This window comes from Chaetodon trifascialis, chromosome 24 (assembly GCF_039877785.1).
Source record: "Chaetodon trifascialis isolate fChaTrf1 chromosome 24, fChaTrf1.hap1, whole genome shotgun sequence".
Classification (NCBI taxonomy): domain Eukaryota; kingdom Metazoa; phylum Chordata; class Actinopteri; order Chaetodontiformes; family Chaetodontidae; genus Chaetodon; species Chaetodon trifascialis.
In genome coordinates this window covers 3,568,018-3,584,141 of record NC_092079.1, presented here as the reverse complement: position 1 = coordinate 3,584,141, position 16,124 = coordinate 3,568,018, and the positions used below count along the sequence as shown (strand labels likewise).

The 16,124-nt window shown below is 42.7% G+C and overlaps 1 protein-coding gene across 5 annotated transcripts in view; it reads left to right on the top strand.

The window, feature by feature from the left end:
* Positions 1-16,124, top strand: part of LOC139352009 (interleukin-1 receptor accessory protein-like 1) — a 228,129-nt gene that overhangs the window by 74,126 nt on the left and 137,879 nt on the right. For all 5 annotated transcript variants that reach the window (XM_070994009.1, XM_070994008.1, XM_070994005.1 and 2 more), the window contains one exon: positions 10,049-10,328. In XM_070994009.1, the coding sequence (XP_070850110.1) occupies positions 10,049-10,328 (280 nt within the window). The remainder of the gene's footprint in view (positions 1-10,048; positions 10,329-16,124) is intronic.

Here is a 16,124-nt window from a genome sequence, read left to right as displayed (position 1 = left end):
GTGGATTGTGTGGCCCGTTCTCTGTGTGTGTTCTCGCTGTGTATTTTGTACCTGTGTGGGTGGGTGAGAGTTTGTGGGGAAAAAAAAAAAACAAAAAAACATCTTATCCACACTCTTGTCCTACAGTATGTGCGCAGTCATGTCTGCAATGCAGCACTCGGGTGTTTTTTCATGAGTCAGTATTGTTTATGTTGTGTGTCTCCACGCCTCCCAAGGCTGTTTGTCTGTTTGTTAGATGAGAGGATTACTGGCACCGTGGGGAACAGAAGGATGATTCTCTGATTATATACTGCTCTCTCTGGAGAAGACACCCCAGCCATAATAGGATCACTTTTACATCTGCTCCTTGTCAAATGTTCCCCTGAAATAGGCAGGAACTGGGAGCAAACATATGGATACAAGAACATTTTCATGGTTTGATTGCCCAGGAGAATCAAAAAGCTGTTCCCGACACATAATCACCCCTTTAAAGTCAGACTAGAAGTCATCACCGATCCTCACGCCGATGGGACCATAAGACACTTTGTCAGATTTGGACGTAGACGAGTGCCAGGTGACAAATTTGGTGCAGGTGCTGTTGAGCATGAAAGGAAAAACAGGCCTAATCACCTATATAGAGTCAAACAGGCTGATTTCCATACTGCTTTGAAGAGAAATGTGTCTGTGCAGTTGGCTGCAGTTCTACTCACATGCAGTTTAGGAGGTCGCTTACTATTCTGCACCCTCGTAATGCACTGAATGGAATGAAATTAGTGAAACATCTATTGGCTTTTAAAGTCATATTTACAGAATGTTTCATGTGTAATGTTTTCCTGCTCTGTTGCCAGTTTGCGCAACAGGGCTTCAGTCGATAAGCACTCAATGAAAGCTTGTCCATTTCCTGTTTTAAATGCTTCCCATTAAATAGTCCTCTCACGAAATGTGTTTTGCATTTCCCTTTTTAAACAAGCGGAAGATTTAGGTTAGCCAGAGCAGTGACAGCCACTGTCGCTGAGCAAAGAGCGCTACCCTCCCAAGTGTAAATGGGACAAAGACATCCCAGAAGTTGATGTCTGTGAAGCGTTATTTGCAGAAACCTGCGCGTGAAATACATAGATCCATGTCCTATTTTGTTGCGTTTTGCCTCTGCGAACACAGCAGGGTCTTGTTTTTGGAATTGGAAGTTAAATTCAGTGTCTGTCTTGCTTTTTCTGGTGCATTTTAGCTGCAAATGTCCACAAAAACTGCCCTCATAAACTGTAAGGAAGTGAGAAACTGAATAATTCTGCCAAACAAATCTGACCTGCCTGTGCGTGTGCGTGCGTGCGTGCATGTGTGTGTGTTTACTTTCCCCTCCACCTCTTTCCCTATTCTCTTCCCTGCAAGGGTCCATCCTGGCGAAGTCAACTTTTCCCTTTTCCCATCAGCCACCTCTCTGTGCTCCCGTTCCCCGTCAGCATTTAACCCATGATTGTAGACAGCGGGCGTCGGCCTCTCTGGAGACCGTGTCCAATCAGGGGAGCTGAATCTGATACAGAGGGGGGAAGCAAGACAAGATTGCGGGCAATGTTTATTTTGCGAGAGGAAGAAAAGCTGTTTTTTTTTTCCTTTTTTCCCCCAATCACATATGAGTATTTGCATATAAATGACAGCTCGGTGGCTGTTAAGGAAGAGGGGTGTTGGGCACAGAGAGACAAATGACAAATGAAGATGAAGTGTCATGAGAGTAAAGTGCAGGCGAGGCTGAGAGATAGAGCTGTTTTATCTGCTTGTGAGGAGCGGGTAGGAGGATGGGAGGTAAATGTCACTGCAATCATGAAATAAGCGGGGCAGCTGGAGTCACCCTGCAAAAATATCAATCTTGTCATCTCCATTAAATCCTACATTTTTGTCATCTCTGAAAACAAGGCAAAATTATGCCAAGGTAGAGTTCCTTTTGTTTTGAATCTCAAGGAAGAGTTGTTTTCGATTTCCGCAGAAGACGAGAGAATCGGTCCGACGAGGGCGACAGGCATGAGGAGTCAGACAAACATGCAAACAAGCCGACAGCTTTGCCAGATGAAATAAACAAACTCATGACTTAACTTATGTGGTTGCTTTTGCAGTAAACACACAAAAACTGAATGCATGGTTTTATATGGTAAGTCAAAGCTGAGTCAGGAAGTCAGTCAGTAAACTTGGATGTCTACGGTTATTACATGAGCCGTCGTTTTCCTTTAACTTCGGAGCTGCAATCAGGTTGTAGTTTGCAAAATCATGAATCTAATTTGGAGGATCCCCTGATACGCTGATGAGGTACCTGGGGATTTGTCTAGAGGTCGGCGAGTGTGCTGATCAACCATACTTATTCATCATCGACCATGATTACTGACTTGACACAATTATTATGACCCTGACCTCTGCAGTGGGTGTTGTTACAGAATAGCTAATGCAACAATTTTGCCAACGCTGAGTCTCAAACTAAACTGAAATGTTGCTCACTTTCACTCCTGCCTGCCTTCGCACGGTGCACATTAAGAGGCGGCTGCTGCCAGAAGAGCGGCTCACTCTCGCCCATCCACGCACTGCCGGTGTCTTCTTTTCGTGTTGTTAGCAGTTATTATTTTTTCACTGCTTGAGAAAATGAAAATCAGTTGTGTGAGAGTCGGTGGCCGCGTGTGACTCATAACTTCTCAAAAAAAGAAAAATGTTTTAACTCCTCAGTGAACTGCCTGCTTGGTGGAGATATGATTGCATTTTCTAGTTAAATATAGATATCATTAGTTGTCATGTTTGTCACACTAATAGGTTACATACAGATGACAGTTTTTGTAAAAATGTGAAAATATGAAACAATAATGGGCTCATTTGGTCTGCTTAGAAACATTCTGGCCTTTGGGCAAATGCCGCTGAGGATCCCTAATCTCAAAAGAAAAGTTGTGGTTTTGGGTTCAGTTTCGCCGTCCGTGCATTCAGCTGCAGCTCAGGTTGCTCAACGCAGCCAGTGAGTGCAGCATTCAGTGAATCAGCCAGCTTTAGAGGAGTTTGCCGGCATGTTTTATCACTTTGGACAGCGCCAGATCAGCTGTTTGCCCCGCCGCCTGTTTTTATGCTAAGCTAAGCTAAACACGTACTTAGCCCAGCTCCACAGATAATGTGGGGACATTTGGTTGAGCGTTTTACTTCAGTCTCAGAAAGAAAGTGAGGCCTATTCCCTTAACATTCACTGCCTCTCCATATACTGTATTTATGGACTACTGTTCACATCCAGGTGGTTCTAGATTCTCCTTTATGTCACCGTATGGCTCATAACTCCAGTTTGAGCATTTGTAGTTCCTTATTGTTGCAGTGCCATTACACCCACAGCATACGGCCCTTTACTTCCCTCCCTCAGCTGAAGCTTTCTGCTCAAGCTCAAGACCTGAGTCTCTCTCTTTTGTGTGTGTGTGTGAGAACATGCTCTCACATGGAGATTACCATGACTGAGTGCTTTATTGGCTGATGACTCACTCTTCAACCTGCTGGAGGTACTTCAATCACGTACAGTAGGTTATCTCCTCCCGCACGCCGGCAGCCGAGAGGTTACCTTTCCCACACATCAGAGCTATATTCCCCTTAATTGAGACCCACTCTGCTGCGACAGCATTTTCACAAGGTGGAAAATGGCAGGTCAAGATTTCAAGACTTCTTCTCCCCTGCCTCCCTCCCTGGGCAAAAGTGGCTGTGAAGTTGATAAGTTCCTTTAGTGACCCTGGAGCGAGGCCAGCTGGGACACTACACTTCATGAGGGCAAGTAAAGGTTGATGTTGCGTCCCCTCATAGATTGTGTGCGTCTGTAGGTGTGTGTATGAATGCTTGCGTGTTTATCCAATCAGCCCCGGCCTAATGCATGCACGCCTTTCTGATTGAATTACACTGGAGCTTTTATAGAGAAAAATGCTAGTGAACCATCTCCTTGAGTGCTTATGGGTGAATATACACTTTGTGGGAGTCTCAGTCGCGACCTGACTCAATCTGCATACGATTACCCCTCAGCAGACCTGTAACCCAATTTATGAGCTGATCACCTTCTCTGCAGGACGAGCACATGCTCGTTGCCGATTGACAGTAAAACGTAGCGGGAACACGATGACATAACATTTGTTTAGCTTTATTGTGGTGCCCTTTCAACCAGAAATTCATCGTGCTGTTTTTTTTTTTTTCTTCTTTTTTTCCCCAATGCATCATCGCTTCTGTGCTGCATCGTTTCATCAGTCAGCTGCGCACGAGATTTATTTTTTGAATATATTTCAGCATAACCTGCCCTACATATTCAATATGAAGAAGCTGCACATAAAGAGGAAAGGAATTAAAAAAAAAAGGAAATGCATCGGAGTGCGTTTTAAATTCAGAAAAAACTACTTCGGTCGATAAGTGGGAAACGCCTTGAGGCCTTGTTTCTTTTAAGAGAGGAGGTAAAATTAAAACAAGAATTTCAGTGAGAGGGAACGCTTTGAATAATGGTATAGGTTTCCATTTTGAAAGTATAATTAGCTTTAAGACTCCAAAGACCTCTTTGACCTTGATTTCAGTGTGCACTGTGGTCTATATTTGCATTTAAACCTTGGGTGATAACTTTCACAAATGCATTTTAATACAGAAAAAAACAACACCCATGCAGTTAATTACCTTCAGCATCACAACCCTTTTTTTTCCATCCTCACATAGATCACATCCTTGCTTTACTTGTGTGACAATCATAAAACGTGAGGATAAGAGCCTTTTTATAAACGAGAGCTCCGTCTTTTACACAGTTGGACAAATGAGACAAACATGACAAACATAAAAACAAGGCAGGCCTGACAAATGGCCTGGCCTTTGTTTAATGGCGTGGTTAAATCGAGATGTGGCTCGAGGACCCCATTTCGATGTGGTGTCAGCGAATGTGCCTCTATTAAATCCCGCTTTCCATGCGAAGTGACGCGCAAACATTTGTTCTGTGATCATTTGGCAAACCATGACAGCTGACAGTCACCGGTTGTCATTTTCCCAGCTGACAAACAGAATTGTTGGACGCTGGACGCCCTCAGGGGAGTCTCCACTTCTTACTTACGGGTCATGTGTAGCGGAGCCGCGAACGCTGCTTATGCTTGATGGTCCCAGGCGCTGAAGAGCTGCCGGAGTTGTTATTATCACTCAGCAGATTGGCCAATTCCCTCACCAATTGTGATCCAGCAGAATGGAAATCTGGTGAGCAGGGAAATGTTAATCGAGTTCAATTAGGCTTTGTACCATGTTTGTTTCCTGCCAACGGATTATGCAGAATCCCCACCCTCACTTGCTGAAATGAACGATAACCCTCTGTCAAAAGTCTGAAACGGGCAATTTGTGAATAGGTGGAAGATAACAGATATTGGCGCTGGCAAGCTCCTCATGGCGGTATTGGAGATAAATGCAGCAGGCCCTTTGAAACAGCCAGGCTGGAGTTCACCATTAAAGGGAAATTAATTAAGGCGCTTTTATTATTATTTTTTCTTTAACTTCTCTGTTAAACTGAGGATATTTTCAAAGTTCTGTGCAATAACCGAATGCCTCCGGGTGGTTTAAAAAGCATCTTTTATCTGACAGTAATTTCGCTGTTGAAGAGACCCACTCTTCCATGTTGCATATGTTTTCAGCAGGAATCATCCATTTCACTTTTTATCACTTTTCATTTTTTCTATTTGTCTTTTTTTTTTTTAATCAGATGCATACTAATATGTATGTAATTTAATTATATAGCCCAGAGATTGTAATATCCACATTTAAGCATATGCAGATGCATTTGTGCTATTTTGCATGATACAATATACTGTACTGTAGTAGCAGTGGTCCTCGAACAACGTAAGAATAACTCCTCACTAAGAGGGGAAATGTTCTGCTGTAAACTAGAAAAAACAAAGCAAAAAACATAGACGAGTGTTTATTTGCAGTGCTCATGGGAAAGGCAGTGACAGAGCGAGGCTGTCTGATGCTGGGCGGTGATGCATTCACTGTGTTTTTTTCTGGTAGCAAAACCAGTCTGTGGGGCCATAGTGAAAACCACTTGTGAGGAAATTTGTCTCTTTCTTTTCTCTCTGGGCCGCCAGAATATGTTAAGGGTGCTAAGAGTGATTTAGTGGGGCATATATACCTTTTGATACATCATCCTCAGCATTCAGATCCTTTACTGAAGTAAACATACCTACATCACAGTGTGAAATACTCCAACTACTTCACTTCAAGCACACTATGACTGCAGCAACTGGCTGGACTGGACTTTGAGGCAGGCAGGGGGGCCAGCAGGGGCTCAGCTGTGAATTTGTGCTCCATGACCTAACATGTACTTTACCACACTAGCTGATTCTGCTCCCAGTCTTGTTTTTCCTGCAATAATAGTTTTGTTTTGGCATTTTTTGCCTTTTTCCAGAGAGAATTTAGAGAAAGTTTGTCCATTTTATTGCATCCGCTCTGGTGTTGATCCAGAATTCATAGAACCAGAGTTATATAGTTCATCTGACCGACAGTAGCTTGGTCAGGTGGGGTCTGTCTTTGAATGTCTTTGACCTCGGAGAGGAGACAGATCAGTCGTTACTTCATGCATACTTTTTGCCAAACCGATCTTGTTCCGTTTGTGCCGCCGCCTGCTTCCATGACCTTTTCCACTCCACTGCTGCTTTTTTTAGTGGTGAGAGTAAAACACTCACAGAGTCTCAATTAGGACACATGATTAGAAGTGAAACCATCCTGGCTGTCTTACCTTAAGCCTTCAAGTTATTATCGTCCACAAACTAATTAGCAAGTTCTCGATAAGCGAGGTTTGACCCTTTGTTGCTATAGCAACAGCTTGACTTGGTGGCAGTGACAGGACTGTAGCATTGGTTAGCGCACTGCACTGCCTTCTCCAGCGTGTGTGTTTGCTTCATTTTGTTTGTAGTTATTCATTCTTTCTATAAATTAGGTTGTTTTTTTTGTTTTGTCTTGCCCCTGGGAGGACCCGCTTAATTGAAGGAATGAAAAAGAGGTTTAGAGGGTGATGTAAGAGCGTTGCATCTGAACGCAGCATTCGAAGTCTCATTAAATGGAGACAGCGACTTATTGTTGCTGATTCCGGATCAGTTTGGATCAGGAAAGGCGCTACCTAATGGCACATTCAGTACACTCAAAGGAGACGTTCACCCTCAAGTACTACCAGTTTGTATATTTTTACATTTTTGGAAGATTCCTGTCCCAGTTTTATGTTGAAGTGCTGCACTTTATCTGTAGTTATGCCAGTTTTTCTCTGACCTACTTCATCCGATAAACTGATTTCCTGTATTACCCAGAAAACCTTTCGACAACCTCAAGATAATAGATTAAAATGATTAGTTACTAAACAGAAAAGTAATCACCAACTGTTGTTTATCAAGCAAAAGCTCCAAATGAATGTGAGGATTCGCCTTCAGTACGGCTACATGTGAAAGTGAGGGTTGAAAAAAAAAAAAGTCGGGACGCTTTAAAATCTAAATGAAATACAGTGTGATCATGTGCTAACATGTGAACACATGATTATATAGCTATAACTACATAAGTGCAGCCCTCATGCAGCAGCAGCAGCACCATCTACAGCAGCTCACTACAGACAGTCAGCTGCCATCTTCAGGGAGCCAATCACCAGCTGGAGCCAGTAGTAGTGAACCAATCGGCTCCTTGTCCCGGTACACAGTGGAATGAATCACATGTATCAAAATAGACCACATACCTGGCACCATGTCATGTTACTGCGTTGAAATCTGGTCTATTGAGGCTTCTTTTTCTTGTCTTCAGCGATGGATTTTTCCACACAATTTCTGACAATTAAACTTTTATCATTGTTTCTGATGGATTGACACCACTTTTTTGGTAGCCGCCAAATCTTTTGCTGTTAAACTCCACTGCAGCTGCCCTGAAAGCATCTCACTGTGACATTATATCGTCCTCATTTTTCACTGCTCAAGTGATTGAGTGTGCTTTTCCATTTTTTCATCTTTTCTCCGGCTCCTAAAGCACCCACACGAGCGCTGTTGCCGCCGCTCCCAGCATGACCCTTACAGTTCCACACAATGCAGTACAATAACACAAATCAGCATGTTTAAATCAATTCCCCGCCAACACCCCTCCCCTGGTTAGCCCCAGCGACCGCAGCGTGCACCGCACCTCGCTGATTGGCGGCCAAGTTGCTTCTTTGGTAAATAAAACATTTATAGAGGCTCAATTAGCGAAGCCTGTTGAGTCCGTGGCAGCTGTGCTCGCCAGCTGTTTTTAAAGGAAGAGTGATGCGGCGAGGTGAAGCGAGGGAAAAGAGGATGTTAGGAACAGGAAGGGAAAAAGTGGATAAAGGAAGATAGAGCAGAGGTTGTTTTTGATTTGGTAGAGACGCATGTTGGATAATAAGTGGTAGCAAAAGCCTCTTTAAGCTCTTTAAGATTCAAGAGATATGCTTAGAGTGGATATTCTAACAGAAAGACAGTATAACTGAAATAAAGCTTCTAAAGCTTGACGTGGATAGGAGTTGATTTTTTCTTTTAATGCAGTGTCCGTATTTGTTTTTCATTCACAATAATCAAGTCATTGAATCACAAAATCATGTTGTGTTATTCTGAGCTGTGGTGGAAAAAGAGTACGAAAGCTATCTGTACTGAAGAATCACTGTGAGGAATCCAGTTGGGGATGAAAGTGAGGGCAATTACTGTATGCAGATATAATCACCAGTCACTGTCATCATGGCCAACTGTGCCTGTGAAGTCATTTGCCATTTTATTGCAAACCTTACTGTAAAGCTGTCAGTCTGAGGAGGCGCTGATCAGATCCGCTGAATGGAGCCTGCAGGTTAGTGTTGCAGCTTTGTCTACCATGGCGATTTGAGCCAGTCTCATGAAACAGAAAACCTGAGTCTTGCTTCCCGATACGTCACCTGAATGTCAGTCACTTTCTTTCCATTTCTGTGAGAATGCTGTTCTTAAAAAAAAAAAAAAAAAAACCCAGATGTGTTGCTGACTGTGCCTCTGCCTCTTTACACAAGTCACTCTGTGTTAAAGTCTCAATCAGGAACGCTGGAGTTTTGTGTTGCCTTTGTGAGTTTTCACTGGTGTGTGAGAATTTGATAAGGATTAAGTGTCAATTTAATATTTGCTATTTCTCATCCATTTCATATACATGCACCCAAAGATGGGAAAAAAAGTCTGAACCATTCCTTTGCCTGCAGTGCATGAATAATGCAGTTATTATTCGATCTTTGAAACTTGTTTGACTGACAGTTTGTGGGCTTTATTAGATGTTTTAACAGGAAGAGCCCGATTGCTCAGCCTTGTCGCGTGCAGCGGTGCAATATGAGACGAGTCGCTTTTTCCATTTATAAATGCAGACTCACAGCACATTCCAGTTTTCTTAGGTACAATGTCAATGATCGCTGCCATTTGAAAGTATAGTGATGGTGCTTATGGACAGTTTATTTGCAGTAGACTGTAAATGTATGTATGAGAAGGTGACACACAGGTCAAATCCAAACACAGTAATGTTTGCAGATGAAGGCCAGGCCAGGCAATAATTGATATGTTGAGAGCTCAGTTTAACTTTGCAGTGAATACATATTGAAAGCTATATGTCATAGGTGTGTATATGCACCAGAAAAAAATAACCTTAACCGTGCTCCCTATGTGGTAGCTCAACTCTTATTCATGCAGCCACAATGCAATGCAGACAATTTAAACAATGCAGCAGAACTAAAAGAAATTGTTTTTTTTCAGCCAACCAGGGCAAATGGGCTGTTGCTCGGGCAACTTGAGCCCGGCCTTGCGCCCATCCTTGCTACCAATGGCCTCATTTGGTTTGCACGTTCTTGCGAAACACAAAACGGAGACATTTTAGAGATCAGTGCTGCATGGAAGAAACAAGCATCTTGATTGATTGTGGCATTGCTGGCAAAACACATGAACAGACAGACTGATGCCAGCGCTGAAAGTGGCCTTGTCCTGGTCGCCACACACCCTTTTTCATGATTGCAAATTTCCTCCCCTTGGCCTTTTTTCTCGTAACTCCTTCTTAATTTGCCTTTTCTCTCCTCTTTTTCTTTCAGTGGAAGGCTGCACAGATTGGTCAGTGGACTACCTGAAATACAAGGTGCTTGTGGGGGAACCTGTACGGATTAAGTGTGCTTTATTCTATGGATACATACGGGCCAACTACACCCATGCACAGAGCGCCGGACTTAGCCTTATGTGGTACAAAAGTGCAGGACACGGGGACTTTGAGGAACCCATCAGTTTTGACGGCACAAGAATGAGCAAGGAGGAAGATGCCATATGGTTCCGACCAGCAGAGTTGGACGATGTGGGGTACTATTCCTGCGTATTAAGGTAAGTTCCTCTCGTTTTTATAGAAAGGCATTACCTGGAGACATACTGTAAACTGCTGTCTTCACTGCTATCAAATGCAAATTGTTGTTTTTATTGTTTTTGCCTTCAACTGGAGCAAGCATCCATCATAAACTTTTCCAACGTTTTGGAGCTGTTTGGCAGCAGTGTGTCTGTAAAATAGCGGGGTAAATAACATTTTCTGTAGCCCTGCGGGCATGAGGAAAGCTATGTTTAAGTCCTCCCCTGTTGATTTCTAATGAAGCCTCTCATCTCTGGCCAAAAGAGCACTGGTCCTTGGTCCTCAGAGCATCGTCTTTACAGTGTAAGGCCCCTTTGCTTCCCTTTATATGCTAAATTATTTCTTTATTCTCCTCTGGGGGACAGTAAGCCATTAGGTGCGATTGGTAAATCCATAATTCTTCAGCCCTCACAAGTCCGTCTTTCAGAAAACACCAAAGAGCGAGCAGTGAGATGAAAGAGAATGGCCAGTAATTCAGCACGGGAAGATTGAGGAAAGGGAATAGGCAGGTAAGATAAAAAGAGAAAAGCAGAAGACTCATACTATCTCCCTTTTCCACTTGCCTGATGGTGGAGGTAGACAATTGTTTGATTTATGAGTTCTATAATGTGGTGAAATTTCTGGCTTCCTCGCTCATACTGGCAGAGGCTTTCATTAATGTGGAGGTTGTCTGTGGCCAGTCAGAAAGAAAAGGCAAAGCCGCTGTCTGAGAGCCCATAACAATTTCTTTTTCACAGGATGAGGGGAACTTTGAAACAAATCGTCCTGATAGATATGAGCATAATCTTTCCAGAATTCAGGAAATTCCACTGAACCCCGCGTATTTCAGCCTAAACACAAACGATTTAGGACACTTGTTTCACTGACAGAAAAGGGTGAATAATGTACTCTTGAGCAGTTGCATTCAGCACAGGTTTCCTTGTGTTTCACAAGCTCAGTTCTAAGAGGTTTTGGCCATTACTATTCATCACCATTAGCAGCCTCCCCTTTGCTGTGGCGGCCACCATGAATAGAAGCGGGCAGCACCAGTCCAGCAATTCTCATGGCTCTATTCAACGACGTTGGCAGCGTTTTCTGGAGGTAGACAATCAGTCAGCTCAGAGTTATTGTGTAATCATGCAGAAAGTAGAGCCATGAGGTTTGATTTGGACGAGTGGTGTTGCTTTGTCGCCAGTTTCCATCATTCAGAACCAAATTAAGGGGCAACACTTATTTGCCCATCATGGAGAGAAATAACAATAGTTCCAAATGCAGAGTTTCTTTCAATCGCACAGGATTTCTCTCTGCGGGCTTTTCTTTGGCCTATTGTTGCTCATAGTTGTTTTCACCCTGTAGAGTTAGGACGGGCATGTTTACTTTCAATGCTCAACTTCCAACTTTAAATATTTGCCACTCAAACGGAATATTTACAGCTCTGACCTTTATTTACAATGCCAGCACTGACTCTACAATCAGCTCCTCTGATTTTCAGAACTAATCAGGGCATCCGACTCAGCAGGGGGTCTTCAGACCTACACAGTGTTATAGAAACACACACACGCAGTAAGACCATGATGTGATTGCATGTGGATGAATTGTTGTTAAATACCACCATGTTTACCATCACTAGTTGTCAATTAATGAGGAAATACAGGGGGAACAAAATCCCTCGATGACATCTTCAAAGAGCTTGATTTGTCCATCAAAACTTAAGATATTCAGTTTACTTTTTATTTTATTTTGCTTATTCTATAGTTGATCTTGTCAAAGATGCTTGCTGGCTGTGGCTTGTTTGCACACCCAGGAGACATGGAGCAAAAGTCGCATTCATTTGGAGTCGTGTTTCCGGCCACCTGACAGATTGGACTCTCCTTTCAGCTCTGTTTTGGTCTCCACCAACTCCTGAGGGAAATATTTAGCTTTTTAGCTGGCTAGGTGCTCCACTGTGTTGACTCTCTAGTTGCTAACCTTGTCTTTCAGTCTTTGGTGCTGGGCAGCTAGCGAATAGTGGCTTCATCAGAGCTGAAATACACCAAAACTGTTTTAAAAATGACACCTTTCACATTGCGCGCTGCCATTCGGCCAGTTGTTCATATGTAAATATTGATTGCTGCATCTTAAAAAGCGATTTTTAATTTTTAATCAATCAAGCCTCACTAAATGTACATTGGATTTCCTTTAAGATAATTTCACCAAAAGTCCAAAAAATAAAGGGGAAAACATCCATTTGTCACAAGGTGTTTATTGTCAGTTTTACATCAGTTGAGTTGAAGAAAAAAGCTCGGTAATGTGAATAATGTGAATTTCACATGCTTTATTATATAGTAATAACTTATTAACCTTGTAGGTAAAGGGCGTTTTCCCTTGACTGGCTCATTAGTCAACTCTATACAGCAACATACGGTAGCTTTTAACAGGGGGATGGGCGTGCTTAAAAGGCTTGGGAGGATTAGGTTATTGGATAGTGCGCGTGTGTGTGAGTGTGTGTGTGTGTGCCACATGTTTAGTTTAATGCAGCGTTCCGAAGTGCATAGCAATGCATCAGAACTGACCACATGGGACCATCAAATTACTATGATTTATAGCCCTGTATTAGCATATACTGCAAGTTCCGTTGAGTGGAGCCACAATAATAAGGCCAGTGCTCAGTTCAGATGACTGACAGAGCAATGGTTTCAAGGTAACAGACTTCTGATTGCTTTCCCGTACCACCTATGGACCAAAACTGAATCTATTCATGGTAGAAAATGCGTTATATACCTGTGCACATCACCGGATGTAATTCAAAGGCCAGCCAATAAAGAGAGCCACTCCAAAGTACGGCTGAAATATTGCTTTTAAAGTCTGAGCTATTAACCTGGAATTGACTACAGTATGACGTTTGCGACCGCATTTGCTTTTGTCCTACTCTGCCCATTTTTCGCCTGAGTGCTGACACCGTGTTCAAAATTGCAGGAACGGATTCAACCACATAGCGGCAACGTGACTCATTTCAATTTCCAGTCCCTGCAGCCAAATCAGAGGATTGCTCCGCTCTTTTCTCTCAGCAGTGTGGGTCCTATAGATGATCGGCGCTTGCATATGTTAACATATCACATTTGGATTATGCTCTTGGCAGTGTGTTTACTTGAGGATCCTCACCCTTTTTGAAACATGAAGGGACCGAGGGAATTAGAGCGCTCAGCGGTGGAACGAATGAATCACAGCACAACAATAAATCATCTCTCACTGGATGCATTTCATACTTGAGCATGTTACAACAATTCAATCCCAGTCACTATGGGCTCCCATGACATTATTGTCTCAAGGCAACTATTGATAGAGTTTAGTGTACCCAAGAATGTTACGCATGAGTGTTGAAGTTCTTGTCCTCAAACAACATCTAGAAAGGATCTTTTCACTCTCTTTTGTCGTTGCATTTGTCATCATTTACCATTTCCTATTCAAGAATCACTGTGGTGTGTGTGGATTAAAGCCAGGCAGTACTTAAACGTTCTTTTTTCCTGCACATACAAAAGTAAAATTTGGCATAGACTATGTTCCTCCGTCACGAAGCGGCAGGGGATGTGTTAAACAGACTGCATTAAAAATGCATGCAGGTGGGAAACGCTGTCAACAAATACTCATTAATGAATAGAAAGAAATACAGTGTGGTAAGATGACTAATGTTCCAGATTTCCTCATTTCAAGCCTTGATTAATAATTCCACAATACCCCTATAGGGACCTGAAACACATCTGGTTTGTTTGGTGACTTTAATTAACATCTTATGGATTTAATGTAATTTAATTTCTAACACTATAACATTTTGAAATATTGCAGTATTTTCTTTGTGGCCTTGTGGCTTTATTCCCACTATCATACAGTCTAGTGAGGGTTGTGTAGAACAGAATATCATAAGTAAACATGCAGTGCCAACAATACCAATATCATATCATTTATAAACATACATTCTGCTGCAGCCAGTGAACCGTGACCTTCTGATATGACTCTCATGTGGTATCAGTGTTACAAGGACTGGCAGTCATGTCTGCAGGCTCTGCAGATACCAGGGAAAACATTTGTCTGCCAGTTGTCTGTCGCAGGTACTATTGCACTAGGCAGAATATTCATAATACACCCACAGCAGCCAGTCAACACACACTGCTGCAGCGCTTCTGCCAGTTTACCATGACACTTGGAGGCCAGTGTGTTATTGTTGAGTGAAATTCTGTTGATGATTCAAAGTAAACTGGAATTTTAAAAAAAATCAAGCATTTCAGTGTTTGTCGAGTTTCCAGGACTGAAAGGTGTTGTTGTCCAAAGACATGGCAGAGTCAAGTGGCACTGATTTGATTGGATGTGTGGCAGTGCAGATTGGAAGATGAGACCCAGTCAAAAACAAGGCTCAAGGCCGCATGCTGCCCAGTAGCTGCAGCCTTTCTGGATGTAGAGACAGCTCCATGTAAGCCATCCTTACCTTGATGGTGACTCCATGGACCCGAAATATGCCAAAAGAAAGCATTCCTGCACAGCTAAAGGATGCAAAGCAACAACATGAATGTTGCTATACTCTAGCTTTTTAGCAAAAATTATATGTTTGCATGTAACCCCTTTGTAATCGGCAACATTTTCATTGGTAACTGTAATTAAATACATAACAGCATTATATGCTATAGAAAAATCTCTAGAAAAATCTTCACATTAATACAATTTCAGTCTTTTCAGCCAAGGAACTGCATTGTTCTGCCTGAACCATTATTAATGCCAGGCTGACAAATGTAAAGACACAGCAAATGTCACATGAGCAACACAGCTACAGGCATCTATGTCAGTGCGCGCTGCCCCTGTGACAGAAAACCCTGTGAAGTATAATGGAAGTAGGCTTTGTGAGCAGCTTGAACACCGTTTGGCATGATACAGATGACAGAGTCGCATCTGCACTGCGAAAAAAAACAAAAAGCGGAAACATATTCATAAGTTTTGCAGTTAGTGAAGAAGTTTCTGAGCCTGAAAAGCAGCTGGGGGAATGTGCTAACAGGGTGCAGATAAACACAATTATTTCCAATTCAAATCATGTACTTGCAAGTGCTATCTTAATCAAGAGGCATGTTATTAAAAGCGTCTGAGTCGACTTGCCTTGTTTGTTGCTTGTTTGAAGACTTTGTGCGAGCGCTGTGAAGTAGAGCGATCTCAGAGCGGTACAGTTTGTCATTTGTTTAAAACAGCAGATTAAATATGACATGAAATTGCTCATAGGGTGGATTTTTTTCCCACTGTTTTTCAGTTCTTTCATTCTGCATGTTACTCTGTCACACAAGCAAATGCAAGCGCTCTTTTCCCTTGTTTCATGTTTTGCATTATGACCTACACTTGTGGCCGTCCTACCTCTCGTAACACGCATACAGCAGTGTGCCTACACTTCTTGCATCTTTGTGTATTTGCTTGGTTGCACTTAAGGGAGTCGGAGGGCATCGTCATATGGGAGCGTACACACACACACACACACACACACACACACACACACACACACACAAACACCAGCGTGACAGTTCTCTACTCCACTGAAAGTCATTGCTGTTGACAGGAACTCCAATGCGTATGTAAAAGCAGGCCAACTTCAACACGTGCACACACACACACACTCAACATTCTGAGCATGCCTGCCTGTCTCTCCTGCTCTCTTGCAGAGCGCAAACACACACGCACACACAAACACATATGTGCACACACACAGACCCACATGCGTTACGAACATATAACGGAGGGATCATCGCATGCTGTATCGTAAGGGAGTGGAGAGGAGAAGATGAGCAGCG